Source organism: Aphelocoma coerulescens, chromosome 1 (assembly GCF_041296385.1).
Source record: "Aphelocoma coerulescens isolate FSJ_1873_10779 chromosome 1, UR_Acoe_1.0, whole genome shotgun sequence".
Taxonomy (NCBI): Eukaryota; Metazoa; Chordata; class Aves; order Passeriformes; family Corvidae; genus Aphelocoma; species Aphelocoma coerulescens.
The window spans coordinates 32,036,243-32,057,974 of NC_091013.1; the positions used below are offsets into that span (position 1 = coordinate 32,036,243).

The 21,732-nt window shown below is 41.0% G+C and overlaps 1 protein-coding gene across 1 annotated transcript in view; it reads right to left on the reverse strand.

The window, feature by feature from the left end:
* Positions 1-4,022: 4,022 nt before the first annotated feature.
* Positions 4,023-21,732, reverse strand: part of TMEM131 (transmembrane protein 131) — a 94,561-nt gene continuing 76,851 nt past the window's right edge. The window contains exons 30-41 of the mRNA XM_069006087.1: positions 20,014-20,172; positions 18,832-19,427; positions 15,536-15,711; positions 14,205-14,332; positions 12,764-12,888; positions 12,458-12,616; positions 11,610-11,784; positions 11,170-11,291; positions 10,967-11,063; positions 9,754-9,851; positions 8,372-8,535; positions 4,023-5,036 (exon numbers count right to left, since the gene is read on the reverse strand). Coding sequence (XP_068862188.1) covers positions 4,740-5,036; positions 8,372-8,535; positions 9,754-9,851; positions 10,967-11,063; positions 11,170-11,291; positions 11,610-11,784; positions 12,458-12,616; positions 12,764-12,888; positions 14,205-14,332; positions 15,536-15,711; positions 18,832-19,427; positions 20,014-20,172 — 2,296 coding nt within the window. The 3' untranslated portion in view covers positions 4,023-4,739. The remainder of the gene's footprint in view (positions 5,037-8,371; positions 8,536-9,753; positions 9,852-10,966; positions 11,064-11,169; positions 11,292-11,609; positions 11,785-12,457; positions 12,617-12,763; positions 12,889-14,204; positions 14,333-15,535; positions 15,712-18,831; positions 19,428-20,013; positions 20,173-21,732) is intronic.

The following is a 21,732-nucleotide window of genomic DNA, read 5'->3' on the forward strand; positions in this document are numbered from 1 at the left end:
CAGCAAGATCCTTGTAACTGAGCTGAAACACAAGTGATTTCATCCTGCCATGGACTCATACTAAAAACACTCAGGAAACTTTCCAGAATAGCTAATTGGTTTTGTGTTGTGGGTTTGTTTTGTTTTGTTTTGTTTTGTTTTTTCTTTGGGAAAATTTTCTTAACCCCTTAACTATAAAATGGTAAGCCTATATCTATTTGATTATCTCTCCACCCACCCCCACTCCCTTAGTGCCCTCCCCCAGCCAATACCTTTTTTCTCTCTTATGGATGCTACACTCCAGATCCTCTGGCTTGTTTAGGGCAAGTAATTGAGCTGTGATTTTTCACAGCTTGCAAGAGAGTCCCATGTGAAGCCTGTTACTGCAGTGTGAGAACAACCCACTCACTTCCTGCTGCCACTCAAGGACTACTTGAGTGTTATCTTGTAAAATTTCAGGAGAGTCAGTGTACCTCCTGAAGATCCCACTTTATCCAGTGCTAATGACACTCTGACTCAAACATTTACTTCACAATAGGCGAATAGAGAGCAAAGTAAATTTTCAGATATAGGGTCCTTTCTGGAGGACTACTGTTTGAGATCCCAACTTGACAGAAACATCTCAAGGGGATTTTCTTATAAAGAGGACATAAAATCTGTACTGACACTTCCCTCTGCTTTTTGCACTTCTCTTGGTACAATGTAATCTGCTGTTTAAGATCAACTGATCCAACTGATGTCCTTGGATCTGAGCAGTCACCGGTACACAGTTCTGCTCAAAAAAAAAAAAAAGGTAAAAAGTTAAATTTTGTTCAGGACAGTTCTCATGTTCCATATATATATATATATATATATACCCACATTAAAAAGGTCATGCCCTGCTTGCTACTGGATTACACAGCATGAAGCAGCACACTAGGAGCAGCAAGCATGGTTAGAAGTTGTGTTCAGAGGACTGCTGAACAGCATGCTGATCCCATCATCTTGAAGACTGCTTTAGGATGTACGTGACTAAAGCACAGCTGAACATTAGGTCCATCAGTGAGTGGCATTAGACAAAAACAGGTTCTGGGCAAAAGACTGTTTTGAAGCAGAACCTGTTTAACACAAGGTGACTGAATGCTCTTCCAGTTGCACCAGCCACACAGTAGAAGCTGGGTTATTTTCAATCCCTCTTCTAACACACTGACTCATTGAGAGCTGCAGTTATTTCATAAGGCCAAAACACTAGAACTCAGAAAACTTGCTATTAATTACAGGTTGGGAAAACAAAGCCCAGTTAAAGCTGTACTTTGTGTTAAAACATCTGGGTGAAATAGTGTCAGTGAAAGACAGCTTCATACTTTGTGTACTCTTTTTACCTCTCCTTCAGTCAGGCACAGCTCATCGTCAGCTGAAGTGCAGAGCACAACTTCTGTACAATTTCACTGAGGTGCTCCAGTGTTGGCAATCTGCTGTTCACTCACATTCTCATCCTACATTGCCCTGGAGCTTCCCCCAGTTCCGTGTTTCTCTCACAGGGCAGTGGCCCAGCCACATCCTGCACTGCTGCTGACAGAGCTGGGCCCAGAGTGTCTCTATCTGTGAAATAAACACTCACTGTCCCTTGACTGGAATTGTAGATCCTGTTCTGATACAGCCTTACACTTTAATGAAGTGTCCAGTACCTCTCAAGAGATTTTGGAAATATAGCTCATGATAATTAAACTGATTTCACATGTTAGGGCCATACTTCCCACCTCAGGCTTCCTGATTCTATCAACAGGCCAGAACTGCCCTTTAGGTGCACTGAACTAATTACCAAAATTAACAGTAATTGTTTCTCTTGTTTCTTTTCCTTGCTGGGAACTTTGCACTCCCATTAGTTTCCAGGTCTGGAAGAGCAGAGGTGACTCATGGCAGATTGGCCCTGATTCTGCTCCAAAGAAATGTTTCAAATGATCCAAAGCTGTGAGCTCCATGGTTTCTAGGACAGCCTGTCTTCTGTGGACTTCAAGACATTTTTCCTCTGGTCTTTTTACTTCAGACAGAACTTCCCTCATGTCTGAGCTTCAGTCTCTTTCATGCTGCTTTTGCAGTCACCTTGCTCCTGAGCTTTTGACCCTGCATCTCCCCATGCTCAGGTTCTCCTCCCAGCATGCTGCAATGTTTTCAACCCCATCGAGATTTTCATCCAAGACTGCATGTGTTTTGTCAAAATTTCATTCCCTTTTATTTTTACCTCATCATAAGATCACAAGAGGTCTGTCCTCTCCATTACTCTGTGATTGTGGATGCTTCTGTCATATTACCACCTCACCTGCTGTTAAGAGAGTCTTCAATGCATGTCAAGAGTAACTATCCATAGAAGCTGGCAAGTAAGGACCTCAGCAGGAGGCAGCAAAAGCTGCCTTGTACTTACCATACACAGAGGTTTCTTTAGTTATACCAAACTTTTTCCTAGATTTTATTTCACCCAAATTCTTGTCCATTGCAATTATGGCTCTCTTTAAGGCAGCTCTTTTGCCTTCTTTAAGTCGGCAAAACAAAGTGAAGGTGCTCTCCAAAATTACACTGGAGAAACAAGATAGGACTCTCAGGGAGTGTTTAGGCCTTGGATATTGCCCTTGGGAGAAAGAAATGATTTTTCCCCTCTTAGAAAACTGAAAACTGTGGGTCAAAGATCTTCACAGTTCAGGTCATTTCACTGGAACTTATGTTTAACTGGTGCTCAAGAGGAAGCTCTTCCAAAACAAGAACTAAGAATATTTTAACAGTGGCCAAGGTTATTTGCATTATCACAAGGGAATGGCTCACAATTTTGGGGGGAAGGGGAGGGGATGGAGAAAGGCATCTAAATTACTTGTGTTTTGCCTTGTCTTGTTCAAAAGGAAATGTTATTAAACCAGATTTTTTTATTCCTGTCCTCACTGATTAAACCACTGCAGACTATTAGCATCTCAGAATTAATTTCTGCTTCTATCCTCCACGGAATCAATTCCAGTGTAAACACCTGCTGGGTAAAAGAGGTGGCATATGACCTTAAGCAGCTCCTTTCACCTTGAAGTTACTGCTAGTTATCTTCCCAAGCACCATTTGCAGAGAAGCAGGCCCTGGCATGTCAGGAGCTTAATTGCTAATTCTTTATTTCCATGCAGTAAGAGACTTGTTTGCTCAGTTTCTCAGAAGGAAATTGCATACAAATCCAAGCTGAACATTTCATGACCTTGCATGGCTCTAAAAGTACTCAAATTTTAAGAACAAAGGAGTTCCAGCAGGTTCCTATTTGAGAGATCTGTATCTTTGAGCTTCTGCTGGTGGCACCAGGAAGGCAGCAGCCCGGCACTTGGAGAGTTTGTTCACATAATGCAAGCTGGAAAGGGGCTCACTTGGTTAAATAAATGGGACACTCACATTTTGTTGCATACAAAACCTTCATGCTAGAAGGAATATTAACTAAAATATACAGTTCTTACTCTTTTACAGAATGGATTCTGATAAACATCTGCTGCTGTAAATTTGCAGCAGTGCCACTGAGTCATAAGTAAATTTACAGTGCTAGTGTCTGTTAATGCTTTCTGGCAATGGAAGGGTTCATCTTGGCTTCAGCTCAGAGGCATATATGTAGTCAGTGAGGCTTGCCTTACTGTTAATGAATGGAAACAGGCATCTTCAAGGGACAGATAAATAGTATCTAAGAACAGTAACATTCTTGTTCAGACCCATGCAAGAACAGTGTTACAAAGGTATGGGCGTAGCATAAACAGCAGCTGCTCTTATGCCTGACACCTGGAAACTCAAGAATGTAGTTATTTCTCCAGCTTTTTGCTATCCAGTGAATTTTCAAGTGGGTGGCACTGCATAACCCTGAGAACAGTTTCTATTCTCTGCTGCAATACAAACCCACGCTGTTGAGAAGCCAGGTTTCATCTGCAGTGAAGTTTCTGGTAACACAGGCTCTGTGTGCTGTAGATTCTGGCCCAAAGGTTGTGCCAAGTGGAGTCATGCATACATAAGTTCAGAAAATAATAAAATAAGGGGAACAGAACTACAGAAGACAAATCTTGAAAAAAGCGTATTTATTTTAAAGTACAACTCAAAGTTGTATCTGTAAGAAATGCACATGGTATCTTGTTTCTTGCACAAGTCTTGGCTTTGTGCATTTCAGTTCAACTTAAAAATGCATTCAGGTTTACAAATGTACAAACAGCACAAAGTGTATTACAGTCTCAACAGAATGCTCTTACATTCAGCCACTTTGCTCTTAAGGTTTTGTGTTGGTTTTGTTGGTATTTTTTGTTGATTTTTTTCCTTTTTTACATTCTTACAACCTGTGTTAACAAAGACAGCCTTATTTTAAAAAAATACTCTGCATTTTAGCACAAAGTGCCTTTTGATTTTAAATTAGAACTTGGAGGATAACACTGGAAAAAATTTAAAAACCCAAACTTTTCATGAAAGTATTGCATGCCAGGACCATTTTAGAGTTCAAATTGTTTCCTAAATAAAGATGGCAGATGGTAAAATATGAAACCAGTGAAACTGTTCATATTTACAGGCTTCAGCTGTAGTTGGGATTTGTGACCACACCCAGACATTTCCAAGCTTATCTGCAATCTCACACTACCATACTGCAGGACAGACTTCAAAAAGGAGCGAGTGATGAAAGCATGACTGACATGGGGAGTGGGGCAGGGGGAAGCAATGGCCTGAAAATGACGTTTCAAAAATTTGCATTCGGAATTGTATCATGACCTGGATAAGAGTTCTTTCTTTTTGCTTTAGTTTTCGTGAGGATAGTGTGAATTTGACCAAGGATCTGAACTTCTTCTTCCAATCGTTGGGCTCCAAATTCTCCAAGGATTGTAGGTCTGTCCCATGTCTTCAGCAGGATTGGCAACGGTGGCAGCAGCGGGTGGCGGTGGAGCAGCGGCGGAGTTTTCACTACCCATGAGATCGATGCCTGACAAGGCGTTTGTTGGAGTGGTGAAGGGAAGGCCACTGTTGAGATTACTTGACCAAATGGAACTGCTGAATGGAGTGGTGGACCACAGGCCACTGGGGTTGCCCAGGATCGACTGCAGTAAAGACAGAACAAGGTAAGTGGCAGTTTGGTAGCCTCAATTTTCACCTTGTTTACAGCCCCCCAAAAAGAAAATTGTCTGAGCAGCAGCAACAAGAAGCCTGCTCTGGAACCCCTTTCATCCTCACTGCAACATGGAGCTCTGAGCTCCCTTTACAAGAGCTTGCCCAGAGGAACCACGCTGCTCCTGCAGCCAAACACTCCAGGAGCTGCGCAAGCTGCAGAGTGCAGTCCATTACAGGCTTTCAAGCTGTTTTCATTTGAGCTGAGACATCCCCACACCACTGCTAAATTAAGCACTATAAGTATTCAACACACAAGGGCCAGAACATTTAAGCTTAAACAAACCAGTTAGAATGAGGCAGATAAACATGGTTTAAGTATCAAAAAACCAACAAAATTCAAGATGCAATGGAAGGGAACAGCAAAGTTGTTTTTTGATCTTTTTGGCTGTTTGCAAATTTATCTCCCTGTAGTCAGACCTGTCTGTTTTGGATGAATCTACCTGTGTTCAGTCCCACTGTACCTAACCCATATTCCCAGTATATACTTTTCCCTCATCCAGATTTTCTCCAGATGAAGGGAGAGGGGATAGGAGAATTGGCCACTTATCACTGAATTCCAGAAAGTCTGTCCTTGACACTTGGAAATCTCTGACAAATGGTCATGGTGCAGATGCAGGTGAGTTCCAGCACATCACAAATGCATCTGGGATATATAGGAAGGTACAGCAAGCCTAGAGAACACATGCAGGAACACAAGGCCCAGGTTCTGTCAACTGTATTTTACTAAAGGCCAAACAGTAGCAAACAGCAAGCAGAGGAACCTGACCCGTGGTGTGGTGGAAAGTGATACCCGGAAGCAGCCAAAGATGGAGATGAGAAAGGTTAGCATAACTTTCTGCTAATATTAGCACAGAACCTGCTACATGTGGGCTTATGACACTACATACCCCAGTGTCAACAGATTTAATGTACATACCCTGTAAATTCAATCTGCAAATACATTGGAAACTTGATACACCCAAAAGGCAGAGGACTTGTTGAGTAAGTGCTATAAGGTACAAACATCCTTATGTTTGGATTTAGTGGCTGGAGATAGGGCACCCCTTTCCCACGATCTCTGCCCTTAGGTAACACAGACTAAAGGTTAACCAGTATCAGGGTACCCTGCATCTGAAGATTTAAATAAAAATCCCTTTAGGAAAGAAAACAAGGTAGAATCTGAGAATTTCTTCCTTTCAGGTTTTTATTCTCTGCTCTGGAATGAAGAAGATAGGCTCAAGTCTATTCATACCCAAAAGTGGCTGGATGCTAACAGCCAGTAATTTGCTACCAAGGGCCGGACAGGAGTTTTGAGCATTACTTGGGGGTTAAGCAGGCCAACATCATCAGGACTCTCCAATGTCACTGAGAAACTGAGCCAGACCAGGGTCACAGTTATTACTGTTACAAAAATAAGTGTTATGTTTAAGCTATACAAGCATTAGACTACTAAGTAGGAAACACTCACTCTGCTGCTCGGGCACCAGCCCTAACACACTAAAAGTCCACCCTATTTCCTGCTGCAGACAAGAGCCAGGAACTGTTTGTTCCTACTTGTCCCGAAAGTGTTTGGGAGGTCCTGATGGAAAGGCACTTGCTCATAAATCAGAAGCAACCAGGAAAGGAGCAGCAGAGAAGCACCTGCTATGCCCTTTCAAAGGTGGTGGAAGGAGGTACAAAGTGGCTGGCAGGCAGAACTACACACAGAGAAACAGAGGAACAGGGTAGTAGGGGAACGTGGTCAGAAAGAAACTTGGGGAGAAGTGCTAGCAAGGCAGCAAGGCTGAGGGGAGATGGGATCCAGAAAGCAAATGCTACTTAGCACAGAAGCAGAGTCGTGCATAAAAGGAGAAAACAAGAGGAATAAGGAAGGAGAACAACCAAAATCAACTCTCCAGAAACCTTCCTAGAAAAAAAGGGTAACACAGAAGTCACTGCCTAAGTGCTGTTTGCAACAATGGCTTTGGCTCTTGTCCCAGAAGAGAGGAAAGGGCAGGGCCCTGGCCTGGTACCTGCTCTCTTATCAGGCACCTAGAGCAAGGAGGCTCAGTAACAGGAAAAGCTAAGCTTTCCTGTTCTGGCTTGACAGAAGCACTTGAAAATATCACTATCGTTTATAACAGCTTTGAATATTTCAGTCAGTTTGCTGCTTGCTTCTTGTTTATTAAGTGATCTTCTCCTTGAGTTAGCTCCAAAAATGTCTCCTCCCAAATCAAAGTACTTAAATGGAGTAGCTGACACTTTATCTATACCATTTGTCTGGCTTCCATCTTGATGCTTCTTGAAGCACACTCCTAAATTTTTCAGAAGCAGCTGGGAAATAGGAGCTAGAGAGCTTGTTCTGGTTGTCCTCAAGCCCTCCCTCTATCAAATGCTGAGAAACCTGCCCTCCATGTGACCAAAATCCAAACATCTTTCCTTACATAGTTTCAATGAGGTTCCAGCTCTGGTTGTAGCCACATGACAAGGGTGGGATCAGCAAGCCTGTGTCTATAAGAAGCTGTGTGACATTCTCTGGCTTCCCCTGTCCCTACCTTCCCCCACTCCATCTGAACTGCTCCCAGGTGAAGTAAACACTGCCTCTTACTCACTACAAAAACATTTTCAGAAGTCAACATGAAGAAGGATTTCAGCTGGCAGTGAAGACAGCTGTTGCAGCGTAAGTTTTAGTCTGACACAAGGATGACAGTGCAGCACTACAATCTGTAAAAGTTGGGGGTTTTCTTCTTTTGCTATACTCAAAACCTTCATCGAAATTAGCAGTCAATTTAAAGACTTCACCTTATGTTCAGTCCTTTAGTGTTTCTGAATACTGAAAAGAATATATTTAAGGTCTTTTAATAGCTTTTTTGGGACCTTTTTTAATTTACAAACAGGTGCAATACTGGATTCAGAAAGCAGAATCAAAGTGTGGAAGTTACCATATTGGCTATTTTGCAACTGCCTATCAAACTGGAAGTGACATGCGCAGTGTCCAGCTAAGGCACAGGAGCAAACCTGAAGGATGTGGGAGCAGATCACACTTTTCTAAGTGCTGCAAGGTGCTCTTGTGAGAAATATTTTTATGGGAAACAGTGTACATGGATTCATCATCTGCAAGTGAGGGACTAATAACTCTTTGTCCAACAGCCATGTCAACTTAACTACACCAAGATGAATATGTGTAAATTCCCTCTTCCTTTGTTCTTCAGTTGATGTCTTTTCACCCTCAATTCTTCTGAATTAGATGGCACATACAGAACAGGTTGGTAACAGTAACAAACCACTATTTGGACTGAATACTTACTGCAGTTGTATGAGTTGGGGAACTCGAGCTTGTTGGCCAGGAGGGTACGGAATCTGTAGCTGAAGGATCCCAGATGGATGATGGAACATTATTGAATTCATTCCAGTTTCTCTGAACATCCTGCCCATAAGCAGATCGAGCTAAACCAAGCTTGCTAAAAACCTCTAAAAATAAAATGAAATAAAACTGAGTACATTACTCTTCCTCTTTTTCCAAGAACAATACTTTTCACAGTTATTCCTCATATTTTTCTAGCAGGTTCTGCTACAGGGAGATTAGAAGAGGTCACACAATACAGATCTCATCTCATGTGACCAGCCTCAGACAGGGCTACAAAGTTAGTCATGATTATAGAGGGGAAAGAGAGTTGGACATTTGCTGTGGGAAACTCAGTGCCAGCCTAAGCACAGCAATACTCAAGAGTCCTGGCAGTTCTCCATAACTGCAGCACTCACTTGCTTTGCAGCACTCCCTTCCCAGGTGACTCCTGGTAGGAGCCCCAGCCCCGACCCCATCTCTGCTATGAGAAGGAAAAGAGCACCAGCAGTTGTGGATCGCCTACTTTCCACACACGGAACTGATCCCGGGTATTTTACTGGTGTCCCTCAGAGCCACGGGTGCAAAGTGTTGCTGAGTAAGAAAAAAGAACCCCACAGCAGCAACTGCCACTGTTTGCATTTCCAGCAGACACCAAACTGTTGCAGTAGATAGCATTTTTTCAGTAGACACTGATGCCACATGCAGTTTGCTTTGCTTATCAGCCACCTCAAAACAGACCCCACATGCCCAAGTATGGTACACAAATCTTCCTAAGTACACAGAGCATCCATGCCCTGCAATCCCAAAGCCTGCCCATCTCAATTTCATTTATGGAAATTTACCCAAATATTTAAATACAGTAATTAATTGCTGGGTTTAGTATGCATCAGTTCATTCTGCAGCCATACAAATACTGCAGAAAAACACTAAAGGAAAGCAACACGAGGGTTGGGCCACTGCCTCACTTAACAGAGCCATGATTTTAGGCAGGTGTTTATGCTCAGGAAACCACAGGCCCAGTGACACATTTGTGGGACTGTAAAGTTTTGAGGGAGGGATGGAGAGGAAGAAGACCAAGAAAAATCCCCAAAATCGAGAAATTTTACTGAAACAGAGGAACTCCAAACCCAAGCATTCTCAGCCCACACACTATGTGAGATTCCACTGACTTTCGGTGGAGTGAAACACAGAATATACCACCACATTTTTAACACACTTTCCTACATAGTCTTCCCTTTTGGGAGTGAAGATGGAAACACTGTCTGTACTTAGACCAGTGGAATGAAGACACATTTTTCTACCTGTATTTGAATATGGAAAAATAATTGAACAGAAAAACTCACCTCCAGTTAAGTTAAAAGAGTGTCCGAATGCAGAGAAGGAGTTGAGAGGTGTGAAATCAGGACTGCTGGGATTGCTGATAGGACTCCATAAGCCCGAACTACATTTTATGGAGTAACAGGAAGGCAATACACAACTTATTAACACAGTACTCTTGACAGTATTAACTTAATAATCTATATACAAATGTATGTGTGCGTGCATGTTTAATTATATATTTTTATCTATAGGTACATAAAAAGATATAATTAAACATATACTAAATATATATTTAATGGTGATCATGAGTTAGGAAATCAGTTTGGTTTTGTTTTATGAAAAGATTTTGGTGAAATACCATTTGCCTGTGTATACACTCACCTTGGAGTAACACAGTAACACAGACACAGTGCTCTTTAATCTGTAGAATGAGCATCAAATGAACATGAGCATAGCTCTTTTGATCAGTTTTTCAGAAAACTCATGTAGTCCAAGCCATAGTACAGTTTTTTTTCTCAAGCAGATAAAATTTACAGTCACTTGGAAGAGATACAAATACACTTGTGGACAAGCTTCTTAAAAGTAACAGATGAGTTAACTGGAACCAGTGTTAAACATCCACCAAAACAAACAAAAACTTCAATGCACAAACTTCACTCAGAAAGCAATTACTTTGCATATGGCAACTTGAATTCAAGTCTCTTTCCTACTCCAGAAAGGTTACTGCTTTTTACAACTGAGACAGGGGCTCACTGCCAAAATACCAGAAGGGACATGCCTTGGGGAATGTGACTGAGTGCAGCCCTATCCTGCTCCTACTGAAAACACAAAGCCCACTGACAGTTCTGGTCTCAGTGTTAAAATGGGGAGTGAAAGGTATTGCTGTACAGAGAGGAACTCTGTGACCTTCAAGTGACCTTGGTACACACTCCTCCTCAGTACTGAGAGAGCCAAGCTGATTCCTCATTGTTTGGATGCCCAGGAACACAAGATGGTTGAGTTACTTGGAATGAGGAGGAGAAAGTTCCCATCACATCCAGAACATCCTCTCTGCTTTTGTGTCACTTGCAACTTCTAAACTTTTCTGCAAGGTGAGAGATGCTGTGCCTAGACTTTAAAAAATAGTTTCAAAAAAACTAAGCAGAATGAATTCTGTCACTCCCTTCAAAATGCCATTAATAGCTCAATCTTCTTTTCTAGGGGTCCAGGTATTTGCCTAGAGAATATAAAAATTACCTGTCAGAGCCATCACTGTCAACAACTGTGTGGGAAATGCTGATATTGCTGGAAACATCTGTCTTGCTTGGAGAAACCTTTGGTAAACCACTGCCACCTGCAAGAATACGTATGCAAAAAATGAGTAAAATAAACCCCAGCAAAATAACAGAATATTCAGGAAATATTTAGAATTATTAAGAACTCCAAACTGGTTCTAGTACCTGGACTTTTGTCATAACCCGCAGCTACAGCAGCAAAAGTGGGGTTTCCATTCCTGCCTGGAAGAGAAGCTGCCTTTGCCAGTTTATGTTTGGTACCATTGGGCTGCTTGCTTTTTGTTTCACTAAAAAGAGAAAGAAACAAAAAATAGAGAGAAAAAAGAGTAAGGTTTTGGACTTCAGCAGTTTGATTAAAAACCCAGCAATTAAAGCTAGCATTCAAGAAAATGTTTATAACAGCTCAACAGTTCATGTCATTGCACGTTTTTCTGATCTACCAAGCTGTACAGCAAGGCAAGATATGCACAGTGGTGTATCTGCAGAGAAGCAGTTTCCATGGGAAGAGGAAACAGGTCTGGGAATAGGGAGGTGCCCCCTGTTAAGCACAGTTCCACAAGTGCTCGGTGCCTGGGAAATCAGTAGGAGGTAGGATCTGGACTCACTTGCTGCAGCTGCTGTTCACGATGCTGCTGTAAGTGCCTCCTCGTGGCCCAAAAGCAAAGGATGTGGGAGGAGGAGGGGGAGATGGAGAGGCGGGTGTTGGAGAGGGCTGGCGCTGCTTCAGGAAAGCGTCTGCATTCAGGGTTTGCAGAGAGAGCTTATAGAGGTTGTCTGTAGCTATAAAGAGAAACACAAAACATCTTCCTGTAGTATTTACATTACAGCAAAGGCTTCTCAAACTTCTGCTATCCCTTCTGTTCAAATGGAGGAATTATGAAAGGCTGTTTGCTCCCAGTGATGGAAGCAGCAGCTCCTTCTCTATGTTCACCTGTGGTTATTCAGGTTTACTGTTTATTTTCAGAGAGACTATTTTGCAACACAAGCAACCAGGAGGAAGATGAGTTGGTTCCCACACAAGGGATTTACAATGCAACCAAAAAGATTCTAACAGTGTCCCAAGCTAACCACTGCATTAAGGTGTTTTCAGTGTTCCCTCTCAAGGACAAATAATTTCATTAGTTCCAAATTTGGCTGGAGCAGACCTGATGGGGAAAACCCCATCTACTGCAGAAAATACATATTTTTTGAGCACTAATTCTCATTTTCTCAATTTCCCCAGCAGCTTCTGAATCTTGTTCATCACTGGAGAGCTGCAGAGTGACCCATGTTCTGCCCACACCATTTTCAAACCTCCCAAATCATACCAGATGCTATCAATATGGAGGCCTACAGCAGAAAAACTGAGCTCAGCTATGCAGTGAAAAGACAGGAAGATCTATAAACAGATCAAGCCTATCTACAGATATTAATTGCAGAACACTCATTCTGCGATTGTCTAGTGATTACTTACAGCTGCCAGCTTTGTGGAGAGGCACAGAGTCCCACTCTGGTGGTGGAGAATCCTTTTCCCCTTCTGAGCTGCTGGTGTTTCCTAGCTCCTGTCCAGAACCACTGGGGAGAAATTTTGCTAATACTGATGGTCTGTTCTCCATTAACTTACTGCTTGGACCTATTAAAACAAAACAAAAACCAAGTGTGTGGATAATAAACTGATTAGCTTTCTTCTCACACCAGACTTAGAATTAAGCACTCAAGAGGGGTTACAGACAATGATATAAAATCATTGAGGCAGTTACAAAAAACACCCTCACACTACCTCTCGTTTTGGGGAGGTTTCTTGATTTAGAGCCACTTGACAAAAGGTGTGGTGTAGAGATCTTGGATGGAAAGGTTTTGCGCTGCTTGTTTTCCAGTGGGGGAGTATAAGACAATTCCAAGGGACTGAAAGAAAGAAGAATTATTTTATTTTAAAGCATTGAAGTACTGAAAAGCACTTTTTAAAAAGAAAAAAATATATATACAGGCCATACTGTCTCACAAAATATTGGTCTCCTTTGGCTTTCTTATGAATAATCAGAGTTTTGTATTTCTCCTATATGCAACTCCACCCCTCATAGCCCTGGCTCATTTTCTACCCACACTGCTCCACACATGTATTAGGCTCACTCACATTCCAGGAGCAGATCTCACCCGGGAGCTCCAGGACCGCAAAACCCATTTGATTATACAGAGACAACAAGAAATGGCAACTGCTCTTTTTCTGCTCTGTTAGATCCCATGCTCCTATTGCCCTAAATGTACAGGATTGTTTCTTAATCAATAATATAAAACTGCTCAAATGCACCACCAAATGCAATTGGCTGTATATTACTCTTTTTCTCCAGGTATTTGATTCTGTCTCTCAAACATTTTAGGGAGGAACAATTTTCTCCGTTTCTTGCAGAATTCCAAGCCAGCTTTCATTGTGGACTTTGAAAACTGTCATATGCAATAAACACATGAGTTATAAGATAAAGCAAAGTACACAATTCTAAGAATAAATAAGGAGGAGACTTTGCCAGGCAATGTTTTCAGAAATATTTTGAAGAAAACTGATTTCTTCTAACTACAAACTCAGTCTACTATTAATTACAACAGGAAAAACACAGCTGATATACCATACCTCTGTTTGGTAAAGTTTACTTTTGTGGCACTTGGACACCAATCTGATTTCACAATACTATTTTGGAATGAACTAGCTATAATAAGACTAAGATTCTTTGTGTTTCCTCCTATCTCTACTCTGCAATCAACCACATGCCAGTAAGGGACAGGGACTGGCAGTGGCAGCATCCTCCTTTAAAAACGTATCCAAGACTGACCTTACTCTATGCTATGAAAAAGGAAACCATGGCTGCAGTTTCACCAAGGGCAGCTGAAGGCACTCACGTTAACGTGGGCTCAGTGTGCTGCCTCTAGAAACATTAACCCCACTTTTTGTATGCAGTACCTGTTATAAAAACCTTAACATTGCTTCACCCGATTTTCATCGCTGGGTTTAGCTCTTACTTACGTGCTGTATTTCCATTAAGTAATTTATTATTTGCAAGCTTCAGATATTCCTCCCTGATATCAGGAAGGAAGACAAAGCTGCTAAAAGGTACCTGTTGGCATGTGCCAAACTAGCAGCCACAACAGTCAAATACAGATATTTTTATCAATCCATCTTCCCTTTAAACATGATACTTTCCCTACTAAAAAGCCTTCATTATGCTTACCTGGTTTTCACATCTACAGGGATTTCTTTCTTGATACTTGTAAGCACTTTTTTGGTTTTCTGTTTTACTGGGACCGTTTCATTTTCAGGTTTTTCTGCTACAACTTTTCCCTTTTGTTTCTCAGGTTCCTGTAAAAGACATAATGACATGTTAATAATCATGAAAAGCAAGCCCCTCTCTTGCATCAGAACACACATAACAAAGAAGGTTGAGGAAAGAATGCTGTTGGAAAACGTGTGCATTTTTTGCAGTATTGAAGGTCTCTTTTTATGACTTAGTGAGTTTACCTATAAAATATGGTTTATATTTTTTCTATTTGGAAAAGCAGAAATCAAAATAGTAAATTAAAGAGCTTCGAGCAGATCTGATGTTTGCAAATACACAGCTCCCCTGGCCACAGCCTCTGAGTCTACTGAGTAAGATGCTAGCTCTGTACTGAGACCTTTACTGCATCTGCTGCATGCAGTCCAGGCCACCTAAAATAGACTCTTCAACAAAGCAAATAATATGAGAAACTTCACCATTCAATTTATTATTTTCTTTAACCACACTTTCTAAATACAAGTATATCCTCAAATAGCCACCCTGAAAAAATCAACAGTAATTTTCAAGTGACAACTTACTAAACTATAACCTTTAAAATATATCACACGGATTTCCTTTTTTTTTCCCCCACAGCTATAATCCCTGTCTTTTACAAAGTTCAAATTTAAGACATCAAAATTTAGGCTTGGTTTTCTTCCCTTTGCCATTACCTCTGCTTTGTTTAGTCAGAGTTTGCTTTAGGACAAAATATTTATGGCAATCCAACAACGACAGAAATTGTAGACTTTACTTTATTACCTTGGAGCATGTGAGCTGAGTAAGTTAAATAAAGGTAGGGGTATTGTATAAGGTAATTAAGTTAACTATGTGCTGACAAGTTAGCACCATTGATCTGAGCCTTTGTAATTGACAAAAGGCATGGATTTAGCATGAACCTTAATTATTGAATGAAATTAGTGTCCACACTTTGGTGTTTTATTCTGCAAATTGAACAGGCCAGGAGACAATTACCACGATGCTGCTGATAGCTGCTGGCTTATTCAAGCCACAGTCACCTGGGAATTTTTAGTCCTGAGACTACAGGACTCAAGCATGTTCACACCCAGAGGTGCAGATTTGATACAGAGTGAAGGCAAGAATCAGGAAAAGTGATTTTTAATTAACATTCTTCCTTTGTTAGGTATTATATGAAAGCTGAGGATGGTGTGGGGGAAAGAGACAGTGTTCCTACTCCAACAGGTGACACATGGCTACACAAGGGCCTCCTTTTCTCAGCAGGGCCATACCTCTTTGAGAAGTGGTTCTGTATCTGGGTTGGAGGTTTCTGTTGTGGTTGAAGAACTGTCATCATCTGCCAAGGAATCCTTCAGCTCATCCTCCTGCTGCTTCCCTTTCCCTCTTCTGTCCTTTTCTTCCCGCTTCTTCTGTGGCTTAGCCTTGCGCTGAATTGTTTTCCCTTTTCCTAGAAAGATAAAGGTGCTTCAGATTCTCAGCAGCAGTACTCCGAGATGGGCTAGTTACCTTCATTTTGGAGGCCACCCCATGTGATTAAGCCTCTGATGTTTGTTGCCTGTTAGGACACACCAACCTCTTTTACCCCTTTGCACCAAATGTGAGCAAAAGAAGAACCTTGAACTCCACCATCACATTTACACTCCTGAGCCATGTCCCCATTGCTTGTGGATGTGGGCACCTGGTTGCCTATAATTCCTCTCTGCTCTGTTCCTGGCATTCCTTTTAAACACCATAGAATCCAATTTGACAGTTTAACCACGTAACATTAAGCATAAACTTCTGAGGATGGTAAAAGCTCTATCATCCAAACAAATGAAGAACAGAAATGATCAGCACACTTGGCAGCTGAAAAAAATCCAACAAAACACAAAACTTGAAGTAAGGTTAGTGTGGATGAGAAAAACCACTAACAGTATTTGTCTAGCAAAGAGGTAAAAAACTCAAACTACCAATGCCTGAAAATCTCACACCAATTATACTTTCTCCTCCTGACGTATTTTATTCCTACAGCGTGTACTGTTCTCAATACAGAGCAACTGTGCACGTGTGTGTGTGGAGTCCTCATGAGCTTACCATCGCCTGCTGCTACGCTCTCACAGGATATGAGCTTTCACAACATTCTTATGTCCTACTAGCTGTAGTATGTGCCTTTACTCATAGGATCTTTCTTAAGATACTACTCTTCAGAATAAGCACTCTCATTTATGAGCCACACAGTGCCTGCATACAACCTCCTCAATGGATTTAATTGTTCTCTCAAATAAAGACCCAAGTAACCTGTGCTGTTGCTGTACTCAAGTAACTGGATTCTGCCTCTTCAGGAATATGTAATAGATTGAGCTGGAATTGAGACTGGAAGCACCATGACAGCTGTAACACTTTATATGGCAAAATGGTAAAGTTTGTACCAAACCAGAAACTTGCCTTCAGTATTTTAGCCAATACCAGATACATATCAGTGCCTTCAAACTTTGTTTTTTAAGACATAAGTATCAGTGTTTTCAGTATCTAGAACAACAAAGATACTGGAGATAAAAATATTATTTTTAGCGTGAATGCAAATAGATATGTAAATACAAGTAAATCTTCCTATGAAAATTTTTTCAAGATTGGCTTCCAGCATATTGGGGGCACTTTGGCTGTGCCTCAGAAGGCCTCATTCCAAAATTTGCTTGAAATGTAATCTACACTCAGGATTGCTAAACAGCTCAATGTTCATAATTAGAAAATCTATATAAAATGTTATCATGACATTAAAATGTAACATAAAGCAGCTGTTTAACAAAAATCTAATGCAGCCTCCGCAGCAGTCTGCTAGGACCCAAGTATTTGGAAGCTGAAACAGAAGACTATAAAGACAGGAATTCTGCACAGGGTCTTATGACAGTTTTAGTCCAGAAGCTGCTGCTCCTGCAAATGTTTGTGATTAGCTCTAAATACTTATCTAAAGATGAATACCCATGTGTGTATGTAGGTGCTGATAGATTATGGAACTTCCCCTATGGTTTTACATTTTTACATTTTAAAGAGGACAGATGGAAATGGGCATGCTACATTATGTGGAGCGGGAATTCGCTTTTGAAACCAAGCGTGGCGGCCTTCATGTACTATGTGCAGCTGCATCACAAAAAGCTCTCAAGTGCAAGGGCTGCTTCTTAAGGGGAGCTAGAAATGGAAGATGTGCTCCAAAAGTGCCTTCAGGCATTCAGTACATAGACTGAATCAGTCCACTGCACACCCGCTCATATGTAACCCATAAGGATGTAGCATCCTCACTACCAGACACTTTGCTTTCCAGAGCTCCAACACTGCACTGTTTGCCAACACGGACACTGTCCATAAAACCTCCCTACCATCACATCACTTTCTGGAGTCCCATTTAGCCTTTACGGAATGAACACCTGACAAACTGCTGGCAGTTCTCTTAATTCTCCCAGCCACCTCCCGCTGTGAAAACTAAAAACAAAACAGCCCAGAAACAGAGTAGTATTATTTCAGCAAGACACCAAAACCTCTCATCACTTCAGAGTCTCCACTTTAAAAGTCCAAATGCATCCTAGCATCCACTCTGAACTAATTAAGAACTTTCTACTCATTACCACCTAACAGAGTGAAGCCTTCCTCTTTGGTGGTGCACGATCTCACAGATGGTGCAGTGTTTATATGCCTTCCCACGACTAATTTTCTTAACTTTATCTCTAATAAGCAACACAGTACCAGTGCCAATTCTGTACAAGTGTTGGTAGCAAAAAGTGAAAAATAATTTAGAAATAAACACATTAAGATTAAATAATCAAGTAACTCTGAGATGCAATTGAAATTGCTAATACAAAAATCATAATTAGAAATCCTACTCTAACAAAGTGTTCATAAGAAGGAAATAATTGACATAATTTCAAAAGTCTAAACATATCTAATGTATGAAATTCAGTACATTATTTTAAGCACTACATAACTGGAAAGACTGATAAACAAGTCCAACTCAACTCTAGCCTCATCCAAAAATGAATGCAATGTATAGACACAGGTGCCTTATATTAATTTGCTGACCACCTGACATTAAGGATTTTCTACAACTGCAAGTCTGGACACGAAGAATTCCATTCCCAAACAATACCAGATGGGTTTATTCATCCATCTCTCTCTCTTCCCCTCCTCCCTGCCTCACTTTTCACAATACGCTAGGACAACTTCCTTTTCCCTTCCTTAGCCCTGAGCCCCAAGTCCAAACGATGGAGGTGGGAGGGACAGCTGCCAACCCAAAGGCAAAGAAGTGGCAACAAAAAGCATTTTTCTTTTTCATAGAATCAGGTGTCTAGATAGTCACACCTGCTTTCATCAAAACATGCCACTGTTTTTGCAGGAAGAATGACAAGCTAGAACCACACAGTGAACTTCACTGCCATAAGGTAACACAAGTGTTCAAGACACGGGGACACAGCGCAGGGCAGGGAAGCGCAGAGAAGCGCTCCCTTTCCACACTATGAAAACACGACCTTTACAGCTGATTACATCTTGTCCTGTGGTTTACACAGTGAATCATTCCATTAAAGCAGAATTGTATTACCTTTGTTTTTTGCTAGTGGAGATGGGGGCTGTTCTGTAAACACATCAGGGGAAGGGGATTCTGGGTGGTCAAAGTCTTTTTCCATAGTTTCTATGAGCCCAGTGAGATCTGAATCCTCCGAGCTGTGCCTTCTGCTGCTGGCACATTCGCCGTGAGATGGGCTGAGAAGCGGGAGCTGCGGCAAAGCACTTTCAGTCTGTTGCTCTTGCTGCTGGGGCCCGGATGCTGGGGGTTGCTGGAGGGGCTGCTCTGCCAAAGGTGGTGTCTGCTGCTGCATCAGCTGCTGGTTCTGCCTTGTTCCCTTGGCTCTTTTGCCTGTGGCATGAGTCTGAGCTGTGGCACCTGAATCCAAGGTAAAGGGGCCTGTTCTGTTCACTGACTGCATGGAAGCTGTTTGTGCTGAAGTCCTGTTAGGTATAGTTGAATTTGTTTTGGATTTGATGTTTTCAACATCAGGTGCATTTCTATTGCTGTGAAGGTGTGCTGTTGCATTGCATTGCTTATGATTCCCTGCACCGGATCGTGATGACGAACTGCCTGCTCCATAAATTCCTCTGGACGAACTGTGATTAGAATCCGATCCAAGTGTATTCAAGCTGGAAGAATAACACATGTTGAAACATACTCTACAATGTTTCCATTCTTCACCATGAAAAGAGAAGCACTATATCCAAAAGAAGCCTTGAACTACACTATTCTAGGCATAGGACTAGCAAAAATGCCTAAAACTGGTTTGGCAAATCAGTAGCTTTACCATTTCCTGTTCCCTCGCCCGCTGTACATAGGAATGAAAACACAGTAAAATAACTGTTGGTATAAATGATGAAGGGAACACTGAAAGGAGACAATCTTTACTTAAGACACCTAAGGTAGGAACTTCTGGCCTGCAATTTTTTTTGCAGTCTATACATTTCATTTTTGAAAATATTAAAAGGAAACTTGGCAGGATTTGGTTTTTGGTGGATTTATTTTTTTTCTTTCCTTTTTTTTTTCCCAAAAGAAGAATATTCCTCACAATCACAAAATTAATCTTTTCATTCGAGTCATCTTTTTATAAGCAACTGTGAGGATCTGCTTATTTATTCACCTGATCTACAGAGCAGTATTACTTTCTTACTGGCCTGATAACTAAAGAAGAAATAAATTGGAAAAGTACCACAAGAAGCCCGAACATTTACTTACTTTCCGTCAGATGAAATTCCAACTATTCTCCTGAGATCAAGTGGCCTTCCCATATCAAAGGGAGGGTTTGAGGCCTCAAAGGACAAGCGTCTTCTAAATGGCTCCCAAATTCCTTGAGCTTCTAGATAGGCTGTTCCAATTACCAAGAGAAAGAGTACACTGCAGAGAAGAAAGGCAGTCATCTAAGGATTTATTTCTTAGTTTTGAGCATTAAAAAACTAACGACTCCAATCACACAGGACAGAAAGTTTGTGTCTTGTACTGAAAATACTGAAAATTGCATCCAAACCACAATTTCGTCTGATAGAAACATAACATACACAAGACTGGCATGATACGCAAATCACCAGCACTGAGAATGGAAGCTAGATGCCAAGCATATAAATCTGACAGAAAGAAAGCTGGACTTGAAAACTTGGAGTCACAAGCATGTAACTGTTCAAACCAATAGTGATTTATGGTAGGCAAAAATAAACAACACCTTATCAAATTAAAAAACATGGACTATACAAACTCCTAGTGCTCACTCCTAGAAATTAAGGATAACTTTGCAATGATATGGAAGAGTTATTCTAGTGGCAACTAGCAAGCACATACATGATGGCATCCTAAAAGTTAGAGGCAGTTTATGCACAGAAATCTCGGACTATCACGAAATATATTAGAAATCTTCTCTAGTTCACTGCTAAGATGTATTTTTGTATTTTTTAGAAAAAGGTACAGTAAGGGAAGGGGTTAATATTCTCTATTTTCTGTGAAGTCTAATTAACAAATAAAGCACATATAAAATTATCCAAGCAAACTACACTTAGGAGCTGACAAACATCACTTACTCTGTCAAAGAACTAAAAACAAACTCAGCCTATACATTTCTAGCACACATATAGAAGGAAACCACATAAGTACTCACTCAGCACTTTAAGTAATGCAGTGTTAGCGATGACACAAAATTTCCTAAGTAACAGAAATTTTCCTCTTACTTTGGGAAATGCACTTTACTCACTAAACACTGCATTACTTAGGAAAGTGCTGAAGAGTCAAAAAAGAAAATGAAGTGGGCTGTAACTATCTTCTCTATTTCTTTTGTTAATCCCGACAAGGAAAGACAACCTAAGTGAACATTTGCAAAATGGAAGAGCCAGTAACTTACTGTGGGGAAAAAAAAAAGGAATATGACATGTATGTGATAATGCTTTGGATTTGCAGCACACAGAAAGAACACTTTTTCTTCAGAGGCATCTACAGTGCCAATACATTTCACACTAAGATATTAACTTAACACTAATGAAAACCAGCATTTGTTGCTACTGATAGGAAAAAACTCATACTGGTAAGTTTCCATGCTAGGGTTTTCTCTGCACAAAAGCAGTGAGGTAAGGTGTTTCATATCCAAGAGGTGAGAAGGGACACAGGGTTTACAACTTCTAATTTCAAATAAAGATAGGTAGAGGTTAAGGCTATGAAAATGGTGGCATTTTCAACTCCTAATTCAACAAGGCATAATTGACACATCTGTTTGCTGAGGAAAAACATGCATTGATATCCTACTACATAACCTGTGAGTGTGCAGTGTTGCAAACAATGTCCTTCAGGTTCTTAGAAATCCCATTATTAGTATCACCAGTTGTCTGTCACATAACAAGTGGCAGCAAAGTTAAATTCATCCAAGGCATCTGCTAAGCTCATTACAGTCACTGCCTGATATCTCTCTAAAGCACA